Source organism: Ochotona princeps, chromosome X (genome assembly GCF_030435755.1).
Source record: "Ochotona princeps isolate mOchPri1 chromosome X, mOchPri1.hap1, whole genome shotgun sequence".
Lineage (NCBI taxonomy): Eukaryota > Metazoa > Chordata > Mammalia > Lagomorpha > Ochotonidae > Ochotona > Ochotona princeps.
This window is the reverse complement of record NC_080865.1, coordinates 84066643-84085637: the sequence shown is the minus strand read 5'-3', so window position 1 is coordinate 84085637 and position 18995 is coordinate 84066643. Positions and strand designations below refer to the sequence as shown.

The window sequence follows — 18995 nt, the reverse complement described above, 5'->3', positions numbered from 1 at the left end:
TGGAAGTGAAGTGGGGTAGCTGGGACAGAAACTGGTGCCCACGTGGGATCCTGGCAGATGTAAAGCAAGGATTTAGTAACTGAGCCACCTTGCTGGCCCATTGTAGGGATGGTTTTAATGACAAAGTGAGATATCAGTATTTTTATCTTGGAAATGTAATGCCATTTAGGATTTAAGAATGAAGTGCTGTGCACAAATTGAGAAAATGGAAGACTGGTCAGGAAAGGGAGAATTTCAGGAGATGGGTGTGAGTTTAAAAGCAATATGCAATGATAGATTTAACGCTGATGCTAACAATAAATGCAAACAAATTAAGTGCTATGACGATGACAACAGTTCAGTTGAGATTAAGAGCAAATTTGTAAAAGACAGCTAAAATGTAAGGAAAAGAATGAAAGTGAAGTAATGGAGCAAATATATTCAGGATATTGTTAAACAAAGTGGACATTTCCTCAAAAAGGTTATATCTAGGGGCCCTACATAATAATTGGTTATGTTCAGTAACAGTATACTTTTGAGAGTTTGTTCCTTTCAAAACAAGCATACAGTTCTTCCTTTATAGGAAGTTGTCACCAGATGTGAAAATAAAATGATAAAAATGTGATTGCTATACAAAATGAGAAAGTCTTCCTTGCACCAATCCATAGTGAATCTTCTCTCTCCCTCTCATTTTTCATTACTGTGATACTGTGTACTGTTTTTAATGTTTTGTATTTCATGTTTTATTATTTCTCGTTGCTTTGTGTTAATCATAACTATTGAGATAATGCATTTCTTGGTAGCAGAAACGTTTCTTTGGTTGCTCACTGTAATAGTACCTAGCAAAATTACCAAGTAACGGATTGTGGACTGCATTTTTTCCTTGTATCAGTATTATTTCATTAAATGCCCGCTTCAACTGTCTTCTACTCTAATAAATGTACTTTTCAGATGTCTGAGCCTTTTTTTTAAATGAGGCTGACAATACATAGATTTTCACTTTTGCAATAAGCTAGAAACTGGTTAGTTATTCACATTAAATATGGTATCAAGTTAATAAGTTTTCTACACGAGATATTTTAATTAGAGGATTTAGATTTACTTCATATAAATCTTCATATAAGTTAGTAGTTAACCTCTCCTAAGTTGGATCTGTGTGCAGTATTTTATTTATTGTGCAATTTATACTTTAGAGGGTGAAATCTATGATATTTTTTAGACAACAGATACATGATATCTTGATCTTGGGGGGAAAATAGTGAATTTCATGGTAGCCATCACTGTTGTAGTATTATGTTCATTTATAATGTCCAACCAACATAAAATACAAAACTTTTTACTTCTGACTTTAAGAAATGTTAAAAAATGTAGTACTTAACAGATTGTAAGAAAATAGCAAGTTTGTGTGGAAGGGAAATAATTTTCATAATTCTTTGCAGTTTTTTTTTAAACTAATTTATTTTTTTATTGGAAAGTCAGATTACAGAGAGAAGGAGATACAGAAATCTCTTCCGCTGGTTCATATATGCAGTGCTGTTGAGAATATTGTTTACTTTTCATCTGAGTAGATGGTTACTATTAACTGTTTAATGAAATTTCAATGAACTGTTTTTTTAGCTTCTTCCAGCTGATAGTTGTATTATGGATGAACATAAACGGGAGATTGTGGAAGCTAAGCAGATTGTTAGAAAACTTACAATGGTTGTATTATCTTCTGAAAAATTGGATGAACGAGATAGAGAAAAGGACAAAGATGACGAAAAAGTAGATAAGGTATATAGTTCATTCTAGTAAAATTAATGTGTTTTGGAGTTAAAGATACTTTTTGTTTGCTTCTAATTGATCGGTTTATGGAAGCATACATTTTTAGTTTTGATTATGCTGAGACCTGATTTTTGGAATATGGAGACTTGGCAAAGATTTCAAAAAAATAACTTATTTTTTTTTAAAGTTATAATGTGCATTATAGGAAACAGACAAGAAGCAAATGTGTGTTTTGGTAGTCTGATGGCATCTTCCCAAAGGCTGGTATTTGCTTACTTAATAACTTTCAAATGTATTTTAAGTAACCACATAATGTATTGTGTGTGTATGTTCTTTGTATTACCATCTCTTGGCTCCTAAGGGGATTCTGAAATGAATGAATTTTACTTGCCTGTGGCACAATGTAGCATTAAGTAAAAGTTAATTCCAAGTCTGTAATCTGTCATAGCTGTGCTTGCTAATTCTCCCCCATTTAAAAATTTTGGATTGCACTGTGAGGAAAATGCTGTTCAGTTTCCCATGAATGGCAACTCATTTTGATGTGTATTGTTTAGCCCAGTAGTTAAACTGAAAAATTAAGAAGCTTTTTTTTGATTTCTTGCATCATAAGTATCTTTGTTATGACTGTTTATCTTTAGCCACCTGACAACCAAAAGCTTGGCTTATTGGAAGCCTTGTTAAAGATTGGTGATTGGCAACATGCCCAGAACATTATGGATCAGATGCCTCCCTACTATGCAGCTTCGCATAAGCTAATAGCCCTTGCTATCTGCAAGCTCATTCACATAACAATTGAGCCTCTCTACCGAAGGTATGTTAATATATACTCATCATTGAGGTAGAAGGTTTTTAGGATTGCAAAGAAAACATTGCATGTTTACCTTGGTTGCATTTGTCAAATGAATTATTCCCAGAGTATATAGGTCTGATTAATATTAATGAGGGAATTGTCCTCTAATGCCTAGATTTTCTAGAACACGTGTTGCTGTGAAATTTAAAAATGATAGGTTTGATGTCTAGGTTGAGTTTGCTCCATTAGGAATGAAACTGCATTTTCCTGTTTTTGACTTGCCCTTTCCTCTTGAGGAATGGACAAGTCCTGAGGCTCTTCTGTCACCGTTCTTATTTAACTGCTTTGACCAGCCCTCTAGCCCTCAGCCTACTTACAGAATAATTAGGAGCAGTATTGCCAGTAGCTCTGACCTCAGCCCACAGAGCAGAGCCTGCCTCAAAAGACCCAGCCTTGCCATCCTGCGAGGCTGCTGGTTGCCGCCTTCAGTGCCACCTGGGCTGTGGAACGTGAAGTTTTCTTATAGAGAGGTGACTCCAGTGGACACCTGCTCTGCATTCTGTGTTTTTTAGTGTCACACTTGCCTTCATGATTCGACTCATTTCCTACCGCTGTCTCCCTCATACTCTGCCTAGGTAGCAGAATCCCGCGTGTTTATTGACTTGAATCAGTGTTGTTCTATTCGTGTTTTTCTTTTACGTTTCCACTGTCTCAGAGACTTATCTGTTACTCCTCATTGTCATATCCAAATTTCTTATACTGTTCACGTTTAGAAATAAATGATGTATATTAAATGTTACTTTAGAGCTCAAATTTGCTTAGTTAATTTGAAACATTTTTTCTCTGAGCTGTGATTTTTTTTCTAACGACTGTTTTTGTGTTTTTCTACCAGTTAAGAATTATGTTACAATTGTGCTTGCAAAATTGAAATACAGAAATCAAATATGAGCAGAAATTTTGACTTACTGATTAACATGACTGTTTAAATGGTAGCTATTACATAGTATATATATACCTTATTAAATGTTTTGCTTTTCTTGAATAGAGTTGGTGTTCCTAAAGGTGCTAAAGGCTCACCTGTCAATGCTTTACAAAACAAGAAAGCACCCAAACCAGCAGAGACGTACGAGGATTTGAGGAGAGACGTGTTCAATATGTTCTGTTACCTTGGTCCTCACCTTTCTCATGATCCCATTTTATTTGCAAAAGTTGTGCGCATAGGCAAGTCGTTTATGAAGGAGGTAAGAGTTTTTTTTTTTTTCAAATAGAGTAAATTTTGAAATGAAAATGTGAGTATACTTTTGTTATGAGTATTCCAGAAGCAAAGCTAAAGTGAAACCAGATTTAAGAATATGTTAAGATTTCTGAAATGTCATTGTGTCTTAACCACATATATAAAGATGGTTGATTAAGTCTCCCTGCCCCCAGCAGAAAATACGCTTTGGACAGTTAGAGCAGTGATTGCCTTATGCATCTCCGTATTAGTGGTTGCTTTGCTCTTGCTTGTCTTCTACTCAGTTATATACTTGTAGTTTTAAGAGTCTTCAACCTCAGACTGCTGAGGACATGTTGACAAATATTTTTAGTAAAATTTTTATTGAAATAAAACATTTGTGTGTGTATATATATTTTTACATATTCAACTTAGTATCTTTTCCCAAACTAAACGCCCATGTGTCCACCCTTCAAATCAAGGGAGAAAACAAATAGTGATAGCAACCCAGAGTCTCCTTTGTACTTCCTTCAAGGCATGACCCCACGTATTAAACCGTCTACGCAGTTTTTAATTTAAAGGTTTGATTTACTTGAAAGATAGTGATCGAAGCGGGGGCAGGGAGAGGAAGAGATATCTTGTATCTGCTGGTTTTTTTTTTTAAAGATTTACTTATTTTTATTGGAAAGTCAGATATACAGAGAGAAGGAGAGACAGAGAGGAAGATCTTCCATCCACTGATTCTGGCTGCAATGGCTGGAACTGAGCTGATCTGGAGCTAGGAGCTCCTTTCAGGTCTTCCATGCGGGTGCAGGGTCCCAAGGCTTTGGGCTGTCCTCAGCTGGTTTCCAGGGCCACAAGAAGGAAGCTGGAGGGGAAGTGGAGCAGCTGGGATTAGAACCGGTGTTGATCTGGGATCCTGGTGGCTGCAAGGCAAGGACTTTAACCATTAGGCTACTGCACTGGTCCCCTCCATCTGCTGGTTTACTACCCAAATGGTAGTCATGTCTGGACCAGGTTGAAGCTGTTAGCCAGGAGTTTTATCTTGGTCTTCAAGTTGGGTGGCAGGGACCCCAGTGCTCCATTGCCTTCCTGGATGCATTAACAGGTAATTGGATTAGAAGCTAAGCAGCAAACCTAGTGTGATAGCTCAGTGGTTAAATCTTCATCTTGCACGTGCCAGTTCATGTCCTGGTTGCTCCACTTCCATCCAACTCCCTGCTTTTGGCCAGGGAAAGCAGTAGAGGATGGCCCAAAGTCTTGGGACCAACGCCCACCTTGCCTGCCTATCTATCTTTCTCTCGCTGATTCACTTCGCAAATGGCCACAGTAGTTGGAGTTGTGTTGGTCTGGAGCCAGGAGCCAGGAGTCCATAGCCCAAAGCTTTCTCTGGGTTTTTGATTTCCGTATTTCTCCTTGGTTCTTGGAATTTGACCCCAGTGCTTACATTGCCCATCTGTTCTTACATGCTTCCTGTTGTATCTTTAGAACCCTTAGCATTTTAGTTATCTTTTTTTTAAAAAAGATTTACTCTGTTTTTATTGGAAAGTCAGCTGTACAGAGAGGAGGAGAGACAGAGAGGAAGATCTTCTATCTGTTGATTCATTCCCCAAGTAGCTGCAACAGCTGGAGTTGAGCCAATCCGAAGCTAGTATCCCAGAGCTTCCTCCAGGTCTCCCATGCAGGTAGGGTCCCAAGGCTTTGGGCCGTCCTTGACTGCTTTCCCAGACCACAAGCAGGGAGCTGATCGGAAGTGGGGCTGCCGGGTGCCTATATGGGATCCTAATGTGTGCAAGCCAAGGACTTTAGGCATTAGGCTACCGCCCTGGGCCCAATTATCATTGTTTTAAATTCCTGTCCTGATGTATGTATCCCTAATCTTTCTGAGTCTAGGATGGATGCCTTAATTTTGTCTCAAACCGTTTTCCCTTTTAATTGCATTGTAATTATGATGGGGGGGGGGTTTGGCTAGTGTAGTGTAGTATAGTGGTAAGGTGTCGGTCTTTTAGTGATCCTGTCTGTTCTAGATAGTGAAGTTGACTTGTATGAGCTGACCCACACTCTATCCCAGATGACTATTGTGCCCTGAGTTGTATATTTTCTTTCCCACAGGTCAGTAAGAGATTGGTGCAATGCCAGCTGGTTCGTTTATCTTTTGTTTTTCAAAAAATTTATTTATTTATTTTTATTGGAAATGCAGATATTCAGAGAGGAGGAGAGACAGAGAGGAAGGTCTTCCATCTGATGGTTCACTCCCCAAGTGGCTGCAACGGCTGAAGCTGAGCCAATCCAAAGCCAGGAGCCAGGAGCTCTTCCTAGTCTCTCATGAGGGTGGAGGGTCCCAAAACTCTGGGCCCGCCTCAACTGCATTCCCAGGCCACAAGCAGGGAGCTGGATGGGAAGTGGAGCATCCATATGGGATCCTGGCACATCCAAGGAGAGGACTTTAACTACTATGCTATCACGCTGGGCCCTGGTTAGTTTATCTGGAAGGCATGTTTCAAGGACAAAATGCTCTGGTGAATTTTTAAATGATCTCTTTTTCCTTCTTTGTTAGAAACAGTATTTCTCTTTGGTATTCATTGTGAGAACCAAATTGAGCTCACAGTGTGTCCACTCCCCTCTGTGTATGGGAGGTTTGAGCTTTTTAGACAGTTCTGGGAGTTGTGTCCTTGTCATTGATTACCTTAGAAGTTTCTGTTCCTTATAAATTGTGATTGTTAAATTTTAGAATTTTGGGGTCCAAAGGAGAAGAGCAGGTGACTAAAGTAAGAAAAGACTGGTTTTGGAAGGACTGAATTGGTGTTGGTGCAGGGAGGGAAGGAGTGGGTCAAGCTTTCCCAGACCCAGAGCTGTTTTCCTCTAGAGCAGCAAGCAGTCTTCCTTGGCCTCTTGTTGGGGGAGGTATAGAGTGCCCTGGGGATCCTTGATCCAGTGGGGAGGAGATACGGAGAAAGGCTTCTTGATGAAGTTCACAGTGCATGGTCTTAGCAGTTTGAAGTGTCCCCAGGGCTTTCCGCAGCAACAAACATTACACTAGCCTTAGATGAAACTATCTGCACCTGTTTTTATCAGGCCTAGGGGTTCGTGACCAGTATTCCAACAGTAAAGCTTTGTTTGGTAGGCTCTGATTTGGGACAGTCACTTGCCCGGTGATTGCGTTTCTCTTGTGGACCGAAGAATAGTTACTGTCTTTTCATTTGTTTGGCTTTCTACTGTTAGTATGGGGTAGTGAACTTGGAGCTTCTTAAGTGCCAAACCTGCATTTTTCCCCCAGATGATGTTAAAAGTCTTCAGTGCTAGTGTACTTAGTCAAATACTTATCCAGCTGCCTTAGGCTTTGACACATTCAGAGATCTAAGGTTGTGCTTTTGAAAGGTAGCCATCCTTGTCAACAGGCTCTCTTTGTGAGGAGTCTGGTTGGGCTCCTATGCACATGGGTTTTCCCTCAAGCTATCCTCTTAACTGCAGACCTTGTTGCCTGTGACATTTTGTTGATCTAGCTTCCTGGCTCAGTTCTCCTGGGGTTTGAGAGACCACATCACAGTTTACAGAATTGGGTTCTTGTTTGGCAACACCCCCCTACTTCACCCCCAAGTTTTCTTCTTGGCTAATGATGGTGAATTCTGTGTATTTGGATTTCGGGGAGAGCTGTTGTGGTTTTGCTTCATTTTTCTTATTTTGCTTGTCTGCATAAACTTTTTCTGATTGTTAGAAAGTTGAACTTACGTGTTCAGTATATACCTCAGACTGCATATTAGATGCTATTGGGTAATAGGTCACATAATTATTTTGTGGTAATGTAGATGTCCTTATACCTGTGGGGCACTCCCAGAATTGTTTTGTGATTGATTTTCATGTCAGTAATTTTTCTGAGTCCATCACAAAATGTACAAAGTATTATTGAATCTAGAATGTAGATAGTGTACTCTCCTTGATAGTGGGAATAATGTACGTTAGACCAGTGGCTTAAAGATTTTTTTTAAAGATTTATTTATTTTTATTGCAAAGTCAGATATACAGAGAGGAGGAGAGACAGAGAGGAAGACCCTCTGTCTGATGATTCACTCCCCAAGTGAGCGCAATAGCCGGTACTGCACCGATCTGAAGCCGGGAACCTGGAACCTCTTCCAGGTCTCCCACATGGGTGCAGGATCCCAAAGCTTTGGGCCGTCCTCGACTGCTTTCCCAGGCCACAAGCAGGGAGCTGGATGGGAAGTGGAGCTGCCGGGATTAGAACTGGCGTCCATATGGGATCCCGGGCGTTCAAGGCGAGGATATTAGCCGCTGGGCCATGCCGCCAGGCCCGGCTTAGAGATTTTTGTTTATGAACAACCTACTTTAGAATTTCGGGGCTGATGTTCACTACTTTTTTTTTAAGCAATTAGGAGAAGTTGTGTTTGTGATCCTTGTTTACTCTTATTTCTTTTTGAGATTGAATGTCCTGGTTGTGTAGGCTACTGCCCAAATTAACATTTCTTCTGTGTATAAGTATATCTGTGTATAAGTATAAGTATATCTATTTTAGATCGCGTATATACTCCAATTGGTCTGTGCTTGTATTTAATTTACATTGAATGTAACTAAATCTATACCATCAAAATAATTAATGTGTATTTCCAGAAGTGAGAGTGAAATTGAAGACTTTTTGATGTTTTCATTCCATTTCTGAGGATCTCTTAGTGAATCTCACAGCACAGTCTAGCGTTTAATGTGTTTTTGTGAGACCTGACTTTAACTGCAAAGAAATTATTTCATCTCCTGTTTCTATCTCATGTGCACTTAACTGAATTCTTTTGCTAGTGGGGGAAAAACATCGTGTGTTAAACTTAACTGAAAGATGGCATGCCTGTGTATGTTATGGATAATCTAGGGGACTTTTAAGGATAATAATGACTATGCATAGTTTGCATCTTCTGCAATGACGTTAGATCCTAGCCTTGCTACAAGGTGCCTTTGAGTTACGTCTCTACTCCAACTTAACTGAAGGGCTAGAAGTTGACCATTTTGCTAAGTGGTTTCTTCAGGATGAACTGCTGGCTGCTTGCTAGTCTTATGACCTTTTCTAAGCCAAAGATATGCACTTGTGATATTTGCCTTGTCTAGTTCCCAGAATTACTGTATCAAATCAAGTAAATGTATTAACATTAATTAACATTACAGTGTTAAAGGTGGATAGTCATGAATTGTTAAGATCATAGTTATCCCCTTCTTCAGGTAAGTCATTTAGTTTTTTATTTGTTTTAAAATATTAACAATCGTTAATCAGCTTTTGTCTTTAAATATTAGGTGTCATGTTAAAGTGATAGCTGTTATTTCCTTCCAATACATTTCTCTCCTTTATGAAGGAATTTCTTTGTTTACTTTTTAGTGATAATCAGATGGGTTTTCAACCCTACCAGGATCGAGACTGACTATAAATTATTTAACACAGAGACAGTTTTCATGATGAAAGTATTTATTGTTAGAATTTTGTGAGTGAACTGGTGAAGGGTAGAGATGGGTGTGTTTGTGTGTTCATTTTAAATGAAAAACTTTGCAAGGACATTTTTATAATACCAAAACATTAAATTGTGGTTCTTATTTTGCACAAAGAGGAAGACACTGTGGCTTTGGCACTGTTAAGTTCCCTGATGTATGTATGTTGTAATAATAAGTCATACTTATTATAAAATGAGGATCTCTATAACTGCAGCTGGGTTTTTTAAACTTTTGCTATTTAAGGAAATCAGATCAAAGAATAAATAATACCATGTTTGTATTTCTATTTGTATTTTCACATTTAATTGTTTTGGATTAAGAGCAGCTATTTTCATGTGACATTTCTTATCAAGCTGTAGAATTATACTTGTGGGAATAAATTACAAATCATTCTTTCATTAGTATTTTATCCTTTATGCTTTTCAGCTTAGAGAGTTATTTAAACTTATAAAGACAGGTACGTCAAGTGTTTATAGGCAAATATAGACTAGGTACAAACAATACATGATTTTTTTTTAAAGATTTATTTATTTTTATTACAAAGTCAGATATACAGAGAGGAGGAGAGACAGAGAGGAAGACCCTCTGTCTGATGATTCACTCTCCAAGTGAATGCAACGGCCGGTGCTGTGCCGATCTGAAGCCAGGAGCCAGGAACTTCCTCCAGGTCTCCCACACGGGTGCAGAGTCCTAAGGCTTTGGGGTCTTGACTGCTTTCCCAGGCCACAAGCAGGGAGCTGGATGGGAAGTGGAGCTGCCGGGATTAGAACTGGCCCATATGGGATCCCGGGGCGTTCAAGGCGAGGACTTTAGCTGCTAGGCCACGCCGCCGGGCCCAATACATGATTTTTTAAAGTGTGCTATACACATGAGAGTTCATTGTATAGAATTTGTTGGGAAGAGGGAAAGGCACAGGCCAAGAGCGCAGTGCACTCAGAGCCAGTAATGCAATCCAGGATTCCCATGTGCATGTCGGTGACCTAAGCACTTAAGTCATCACCTGCTATTCCCAGGGGTGCTCATTAGCCACAAGCTGGAATTAGGATGGGGACTGATACTTGAACCCTGCCACTCTGATGTGGAATACTGGCTTCCCAACCAGTGCGTTCACTACTAGGCTAAACACATGTCCCTCTACCCTCCACCCCCTTTTTAAAAAGTATAGATTATCCCTTTCCCCAAATGCAGAGATTAATTTAAGAATAGAACATTTACACTGGAAAAGAGAGAGAATGTTTGAAAACATGAATATCTCCTCTGTTAGGGTTATGGCTATTTGTTTATCCCATTACTATCAGTTCCCAGCTGTATTGCTTTAATCTTCATGTCAGATTTTTACTATTCCAATATGTTCCAGTCTGATTTTCAACAGTTGGCACTGGTATGTCTGTCTTTGAGGTTATTCTGGCTCCTGGGGGGCCTGTATTGCCCTGGCAGACTAGAGTGGAATTGATAGGGAGTTAATACCGCATGAACTGTCCCCAAGATTTTTTTTTTTTTGTCTTGAAATGATCTTCCTTTAGGTGAGATAATCATGAGATGTATATTGCTACACAGACCGTCAGATTCCTCAATGGGATTAGGCTGCATTTGCTCATAGGGATGCTTTTCCACTGATGGTTTCTAGGATTGTTTCACAAATAAATGATAAACTTCCCAAATACACCTGTGTTTGGTCAGCTTCTGAAGAAATACAAACTTGAAATAGAGGAGTAGCTCACCGTAAACAAATTCAATATAGAACCTTGAATAAAACTTGGTTCACAAAATGCAAATGAACTGTAAATTATTGTGCTATGTGGTTTATAATATTTAGATAATTTTATAGTACTTCAACTGGTTCTCGATGCCTCAGTTTGTGATGAGATTAACAAAGAATGAAATGAAATACTGCAGTTAAAATGTATGCATGAACGTTAAAAATATAGTAAGGTTTTAAAATGTTATTTGTAATAGCTTATATTTAGCATTTGCATATGTATACAATTTAAAATACCATGATGTGAAAGTTAAGTTTTTCTAAGTTAAAAGCTAAATTGTAATAAGATATTCCTGATCTTTCTGCATTGTATTTATTTATTTTTTTAATTTTAGTTTCAGTCTGATGGAAGCAAGCAAGAAGATAAAGAAAAAACGGTAGGAAATTAGAAAAATCCAATGTTCTAATATTTAAGTATAGCACAATGTAAATTTAAAAAAACAACAAAACCACATTTGTTTATTTATAAAGTTGTATATAGAGAGGGAGATCTTCCATCCTCTGATTTATTCCCTAAATGGCTACCAACAGCTGGTGCTGGGTTAGGCAGGAACTGGAGCTTCCCCTGGATTCCACACATTGTTATAGGAGCCCAAGCCGTTGGATCATTGTTTGCATTCCCAGGCACATTAACAGGGAGCTAGATTGGAAGTGGAGCTGCCTGCACATGACTGGCACCCATATGGGATGCTGGTGTTGGCAGATGGCGTCTGCCTGCTGTACAATGTATGCCTGAGCACAGTGCAAGTTTTATTGTGAATAAGCTTTAATCACCTGTGTAACTATTTTATACTTGATATGCTGAATTTCATTTTTAGCAGCTTAAAGAGAGTTATATTTTTAAAGAATTAATCCCTCTTCCCTTTTTAAACTGAACATGTTGATGTAGGAAGAGGAATAAAAATCTCTTGCTCACCATTTATTCTCACCTTGTGTTGGCTGGAGAGACCCGTAAAAAAGAATAGTGATAGGGTGGGAGTTAGATTTTGTTTACTAGCATATCAAGGAAGGGCAGTTTTCCTATTATGAATTTATTGGGGGTGGGTTGGTATGGACTCTGAAATAACTTTTTTCTTTTCCTTTATTAGGAAGTTATCCTTAGCTGTTTGCTTAGCATTACTGACCAAGTACTACTTCCATCTCTTTCTTTGATGGACTGCAATGCATGTATGTCTGAGGAACTATGGGGAATGTTTAAAACATTTCCTTATCAGCATAGGTAAATATGTATTTTTAGATTTTTACTTGCTACTAATACTGATATGTTAACCTCTTAAATATTGAACCTTTTCTAATTCTTCATCTGATTTTTAAGGTATCGTCTGTATGGCCAGTGGAAGAATGAAACTTATAACAGTCACCCGCTCTTAGTAAAAGTTAAAGCTCAAACAATTGACAGAGCCAAATATATCATGAAGTAAGTTGTAATTTATTTTCTTTCTTTCTTTAGAGATTTGTTTTTATTGGAAAAGCAGATCAGATTTACAGAGAGAAGGAGAGACAGATCTTACATCTGCTGGCTTGCTCCCCAAATGGCCGAAATGGCCAGAGCTGAGCCAATCCGAAGCCAGGAACCAGGAAGTTCTTCCTGGTCTTCCACGTGAGCACAGGGTCTAAAGGGTTTGAGCCATCCTTGACTGCTTTCCCAGGCCACGAGCAGGGAGCTGGGTGGGAAGTGGAGCTGCCGGAACATAAACTGGTGCCCATATGGGATTCCAGCATGTACAAGGTGAGGATTTCTCCATTGAGCAATTGTGTTGGGCCCTGTAATTTTATTTTCTTTGTATTAATCTAAATTATATTGGGATTTAATTTACCTTTTCCAGCTAGCTAATGTTCAGCCTTAATTTTGAAAACCTCATGAGTATTAAACAAAAGCCAGCTGTGGCCTTTCCTTTGCTTTACTGTGTTGTACAGGGAAGTAGAGATTATGTGACTGTCCTCAATTAAAAATTAAAATAGGAAAGGTTTTAAAATATATATTTGTATGGTCTATTTAAGTTATGTAGAAATTTCTCCATGGGGAGCTAGATTTTGGTAAATTTTTTTTTAGTTTTTGTCCTTTTACTTCCATGTTGTTAATTTAAGAGTGATATGATTTCACGTCTAACTTCTAGTAGATTAAAATTTTAATACTAAAATTTTGTATTTGAAATTAGTAACAGTTTATGTCCTTTTTAATCAATGTACTGTGTTTTACATAAGGTTGTTTATTATCACTTGTCATTCCTTATATAAATTCATGCACTTTAATGATATTCTCATTGAAAGTATTGCACCCTCTGTTTTAATTAGCGTTAGGAGTATGGAGTGATGTTATCTTCGCTGCGTTATAATTGTCTCTAATCACACTCCACTTGAAAAAAAGGTGTGTGCAGGGGCACAATCTTTGTTTTTCCTTCTTTTTTCATTGCTTTTTTAAAAGAGATTCTCTTTTTAAAAATATTTCTTTTTATTGGAAAGGCAGATTTACAGAGAGAAGGAGAAACAGAAAGATCTTTCATCCACTGATTCACTCACTAAGTGGGCATAACAGCCAGAGCTGAGCTGATCTGAAACCAGGAGCCAGGAACTACCTCCTGGTCTCCCACGCAGCGACAGAGTCCCAAGGCTTTGGGCCATCCTTCATTGCTTTCACAGGCCACAAGCAGGGAGCTGTAAGGGAAGTGGAGCATCTGGGACTTAAAATGGTGCTTGTATGAAATATGAAATCCTGACACTTGAAGGGGAAGGATTAGCAGACTGAGCCATTGTGATGGTCCCCCGGACCACAATCTTATTTAACAGGTTCCATTATGTAGTATGTATCCAGTGCTATGGGAGAATAGAAAAGGAAGCACTCAGTGATGTTATGGCAGGAGATGATATTACTAGAGGTTCACCCTCAAAGAGTTCCCCAGGAGCAGTTTTTACTTTAACCACCACAGTAAATATTTATGGAGCCATTGTAATAAGTTAGCTGAATTATTTGCTTTATGAATTACTTAACAAGCATTATTAAATTCCTTAAATCTGCTTCATTTTTTACTCTTTCCACTACCCTGGTTGGTTTTCTTTTAAAGTAATTGCTTATTTTTATGTTATTTGAGGGACAGAGGGATTTTGCATCTTCAGGTTCACTCCTCAAATGGCTGTGCAGCTACGTCTGGACTAAGCTGACATAGGAACTCAGAACTCAAACTAGGTTTCTCACAGGGGTGCCTGGCATACATTTATTTTTTTATTTTTTAAATTTTATTTATCTCTTTGAGGTAGTTAGACACACACACACACACACACACACACACACACACCCCTTTTATCTGTTGGTTCAACTCTTGGCAAGACCCTAATGGCTGGGACTGGGCCAGGCAGGAGTCAGTAGTGTTTTTCCTGGTTTTCCAAATGGGTGGCATTGTTTTTCCCATGCTGTTATCATAGAGCTGGACCAGAAATGGAGTAGCTGGATATGAAGCAGCCGCCATATGAGATGCTGTTATCATACAAGCTGGTTTTTCCTGTTATGCTATGATGCTGGCCCTAAAAGCACTTTTGAAGAATTATGTTTCTTTTCATTTGAATGTCATTACAAAATGTGAGGGTGGGATAGAAGGAGTAAGGAGGAGGAGGGAGAGTGGGGAGAATGGCAGAGAAAAATAGAGCAGGTGAGGTGGGAGAGAATGAATGAAAGAAAAGAAAATGATCTGTCCTTTGGTTCACTCCCCAACTTTAATACCTACAACTGCCATGGCTTGTCTGGTTAAGCCAGGAGGCCAGAACTCCATCCTAGTTTGCGTTTTAGGTGTCACAGATATGCCATCATCCCAGATATGCATGTTCATAAGAAGCTAGAGTGGCAACTCAAACCAATGCACTTTTGTGTGGAATATTGGCATGCCATGCAGCAGCTTAACTGCTTTGCCAGGTGCCCCCCTCACACTCAGATACATGTGCCTTCATCTGATGCCTCTCAGCTTCTGCATTATCAGGAATCCAATCAGCAGCAAAGCCAAGACTCCAATCCACATACTTTGAAATGGGATGCTGGTATCTTTTAACTGCTGTACCAGATGCCTGCCCCCAATGGCTTAGTTGAGTATTATAATGCCTTTTTGGTTTCAGGATTATGTCAATTTTTGACATGGTGATCTAAGTAGGGGGCACTGCTTCATCTGTCCCTCCCTGTATCCAACCTTATTTCCTGTCAACTCCTGCTGCATCTGTACTGTACCTATATATACTGTCTTCTCCCTAGCTTCTCCTTGGCATATGTTTTTGCTTACTTGTGGAGGTTTTTCTGTACCTCCATTGTCTTCATCTGGTGACATTGTTGGAGAGTGAGCTTCAGTGTCACTGCTGTGAGGCTTTTCCTAGCATATACTGCCCAGCACAGTTGGCAGTTCTGTGCCACCGATATCCCTTATGCTGAAAATACTAGCATATCACTCAGTAGCTGTGTTGCCATGACTTTGTTTTTAAAATTATCTAATTTTTGAATAGCTTATTTGTTTGCCTGGTTTAAGTTTCTGTAAAATATTAAGTGGTATATAGATTCTGCATTTAAATAAAGTCATTTAAATAAAATTTGTCTTCCTGTGCCTTGACTATTTTACTTTGCATAAAGTTTGCAGTTTCATCCATATTGTTGAGAATGACAGAATTTCCTTCGGTTTTTAATGCTTATGTTGTGAACAAGGGTGTGTTGGAGAAAGATATTGATCAAAAACCAAAGTTTTACTTTAATTAGAGTAATAAGTTTTAGTGATCAATTACACTGTGTGATAACTGTGGTTAATATGATGTGTTAAATGCATGTTTCAGGATTTTTGAAAGAATTAATTTTGAGCATCCTCACCACAAATAAACTGGTGAGGTAATGCATTTAATTAGATTTTTTTACCCCAAATATACACAACTGAAAAAAGGTACATGCTATGTCTCTCTCTTCTGTATCCTCCCAGTAAAAATGAAAAATATTAATATTTGCTTTTCTTATTTATCCTCCCAGATACTCTAATGTATATGCAATAATGCAAATATATAATTCCCATTTTTTATATTTATAACATATAAATGTTGTTCTGAAATCTGCCTCCCAGCTGGACCTTACTTGAGAGAGCAGAAACTGCCAACAATTCTTATATTCTGAAGCTTAGAATTTTAGCTATCACAGGAGATATTAATATAAGTAAATGAATGAAATGAAATTTACTACAGTATAAGATGTACAGAATTTTTAATGTACTTGGAATTTTGTTATAAGCCATAATTAATTCACCTGATTTTAACAGTATGATTTTGTTATTGCTTGAACTGGAGAATGGAATGTATTTAGTACTTGCAGAATTTGAGATTTGAATACTGTTTAAAACATGAACTTACTATTGGAATTTAATAATTCATTATTAAAATACCTACTGGTTGTTTTAATATTCCAGGCACTATGGTACAAGGAGAATACATAATAAAAAAGTTCTTTTAATTTTTGTTTATTTCTCTTGTAAGGGTGACGGCGGCAGAAAGGAATGGAGTAAAAAGAGACGGGATAGTAATGACGCACGGGAAAATCACCTGTAATAGCAGGGTTAGAAGTAGGGAAAGGTGGCAGTAATTTTGAAGTTATAAGATAGCCACAATTTCAAACTAGTAGTCTTTATTCTCTGCTGGGGGAAGTGGAAGAAGAAACTGGGCCCTAGACACTGTGACAGGAAGGAAGTTAATGCTGGAGTAATTTTAACCAAGAGGCCAATTTTGCCTCAAGAAATGCCTTAAGATAATTTTATCAAGCTCCGTACTTTAAGAATGGTCACATTCCCCACATTTGGAACCAAATTCATAATTTATTTCACTCACAAAAGTTTTCTTGCTTCACTTTACCTTTTCAAGTTTTGCCCCTCTAGATTAATCATGCAATAAACTTATCAGAAGAGCTTTGGATTCTGTGTAATTGTTTTGAAGTATAAAATGTTAGATTCTGTGTAATTGTTTTAAAGTATAAAAATTTTAGAAATATAAATTTACAGGATGCTGAGCACAAGAGTAAATAGGAAAGAAAGAAATAGAAATTATTTTAAAAAGATTGATGTTGACTATGGGAAGCAGAGAACCTCTGATGCTAAGGTTACAGCATTAACTTTTTCTTTTTTAAAACGTTTTACTTGTGTTTTTGATTTGAAAGGCAGATTTACATAGAGAGGGAAGAGACAGAAACACTTGTCAATGGCCACAGTGACAGGGCCTGAGCTGATTGAAAGCTAGAGCCAGGAGCTTTCTCTGAGTCTCACACATGGGTACAGGGGCCCAAGGACTTGAACCACCTTCTGCGATTTTCTCAGGCCATAAGCAGGGAGCTGGATCAGAAATGGAGCAGCTGGGACCCATATAGGATGCTGGTGCTTATAGGTGGAGGATTATCCTGTTGAGTCATGGTACTGGCTCCAGCATAAGCTCTTTATCTGTTAGTCACTAAATCAGGTGGTTTGAAACATTTCATTGCGTCACACTGCATTTGATTATCTTAATCACCAGCTTGACAAATGAGCCCTTCTAAATATAAAGTAATAGATTGTAAAAAGGGTTTGTGTACTTACAGAGCACATTAAGTGTTTTAATGCTTAACATGGAGATTATTCTAAATGTTTAGATTTTAATATATAAATCCTAATGCCCTCAGCGAGAATTGCTAACTAAAATAACCCAAGTTCTGTAGTAAAGGAGATAAATTCAGTTGTTTTCATGGATCCATTTTGGATATTTGGCAAAGAATTTTATTTTCTCCATAGGAATGTTACTTAAGATGACCTTTGCCACCTTTTTTTTCCTCTTGTAGGCGACTAACCAAGGAAAATGTGAAGCCTTCTGGAAGACAGATTGGAAAGTTGAGCCACAGCAATCCAACAATTTTGTTTGATTATGTATGTTTTTAGAGTTAATGTTTTCAGGAAATTTTTTGATGTGTTTAAATTGGCACAAGTTGGAATAGAATAATGTATCTTTTAAAATATTTGGATAGTTTTAGGAGAAATATATTTTAGCAAATAGAACATTTAAAAGCTGCCAAATATAAAAAACTTACTATATAATATTTATATTTTCTGGTAATATGTACCAGTGCTCTTATGTAAATAGTTTATCACATTTTATTTCTGTTTTGAAAAGACCTATTTGAAAGGTAGAGTGACAGAGAAAGAGATCTTCCAATCTACAGGTCGACTCCCCAAATGGCTGCAACAGCTGGGCCTCTGCCAGGCTGAAACCAGGAGCCAGGAACTCCATCCTGGCCTCCCATGTGGGTATGTGGGTGATAGGGACCCAGTCTCTTGGGCCAGCTTCTGTTGCCTTTCCAGGCGCATTAATAGGGAGCTGGATTTGGAGCAGAGCAGCAGAGACATAAATCAGCCCTCTGATATGACAGTGTTGTAATTGGTAGCTTAGTCTGGCTACCATACTGGCCTAAATAAACATTTTCTTAAAAAAATTTTTTATTATCTTTTTTTAGGCTTTAGAAATATTTGAGTGTCATTTCATTGTGATTCAGATACACCTTGTTTCCGTTTAGAAAGGTATATTAAATGTTTGGTATAAAAGTAGTCCCTATCATTAAAAAATCCAACTTTAGGCTCTATAGGATTCCTTCTTTATTGGAAAGTGTTATATAAGACAATATTCTCTAAGGCAGTGATAAAATAATCAGTCACTTTAATTATTGCTCTTTTTTGAAGATCTATTTATATTTTACTTGAAAGACAGATTTTAGAGAGAGAGAGGTTCTCCATCTGCTGGTTCACTCCCCAAAGGGCTACAGTGACCAGAGCTGGGCTGATCTGAAGCTGGGAGCCAGGAGCTTCTTCTGGATTCCCCATATCGGTGTGGGGCCCAAGGACTAGGGCCATGCTTTGCTGCTTTCCCAGGCCTTAAGCAGGCAGCTGGATTGGAAGTGGAGCAGCTGGGATAGGAACTGGCACTGAAATGGGATGTTGATGCTGCAGATGGAGGATTAGCTCATTACCCCACTACACTGGCCCCAAGCA

The 18995-nt window shown here is 38.3% G+C and overlaps 1 protein-coding gene across 6 annotated transcripts in view; it reads left to right on the top strand.

Annotated features, from left to right (window-relative positions):
* Window positions 1–18995, top strand: part of THOC2 (THO complex subunit 2) — a 101174-nt gene that overhangs the window by 40928 nt on the left and 41251 nt on the right. For all 6 annotated transcript variants that reach the window (XM_058659109.1, XM_058659107.1, XM_004587664.2 and 3 more), the window contains 7 exons: window positions 1597–1752; window positions 2382–2554; window positions 3579–3774; window positions 11322–11363; window positions 12075–12205; window positions 12302–12403; window positions 17795–17879. In XM_058659109.1, the coding sequence (XP_058515092.1) occupies window positions 1597–1752; window positions 2382–2554; window positions 3579–3774; window positions 11322–11363; window positions 12075–12205; window positions 12302–12403; window positions 17795–17879 (885 nt within the window). The remainder of the gene's footprint in view (window positions 1–1596; window positions 1753–2381; window positions 2555–3578; window positions 3775–11321; window positions 11364–12074; window positions 12206–12301; window positions 12404–17794; window positions 17880–18995) is intronic.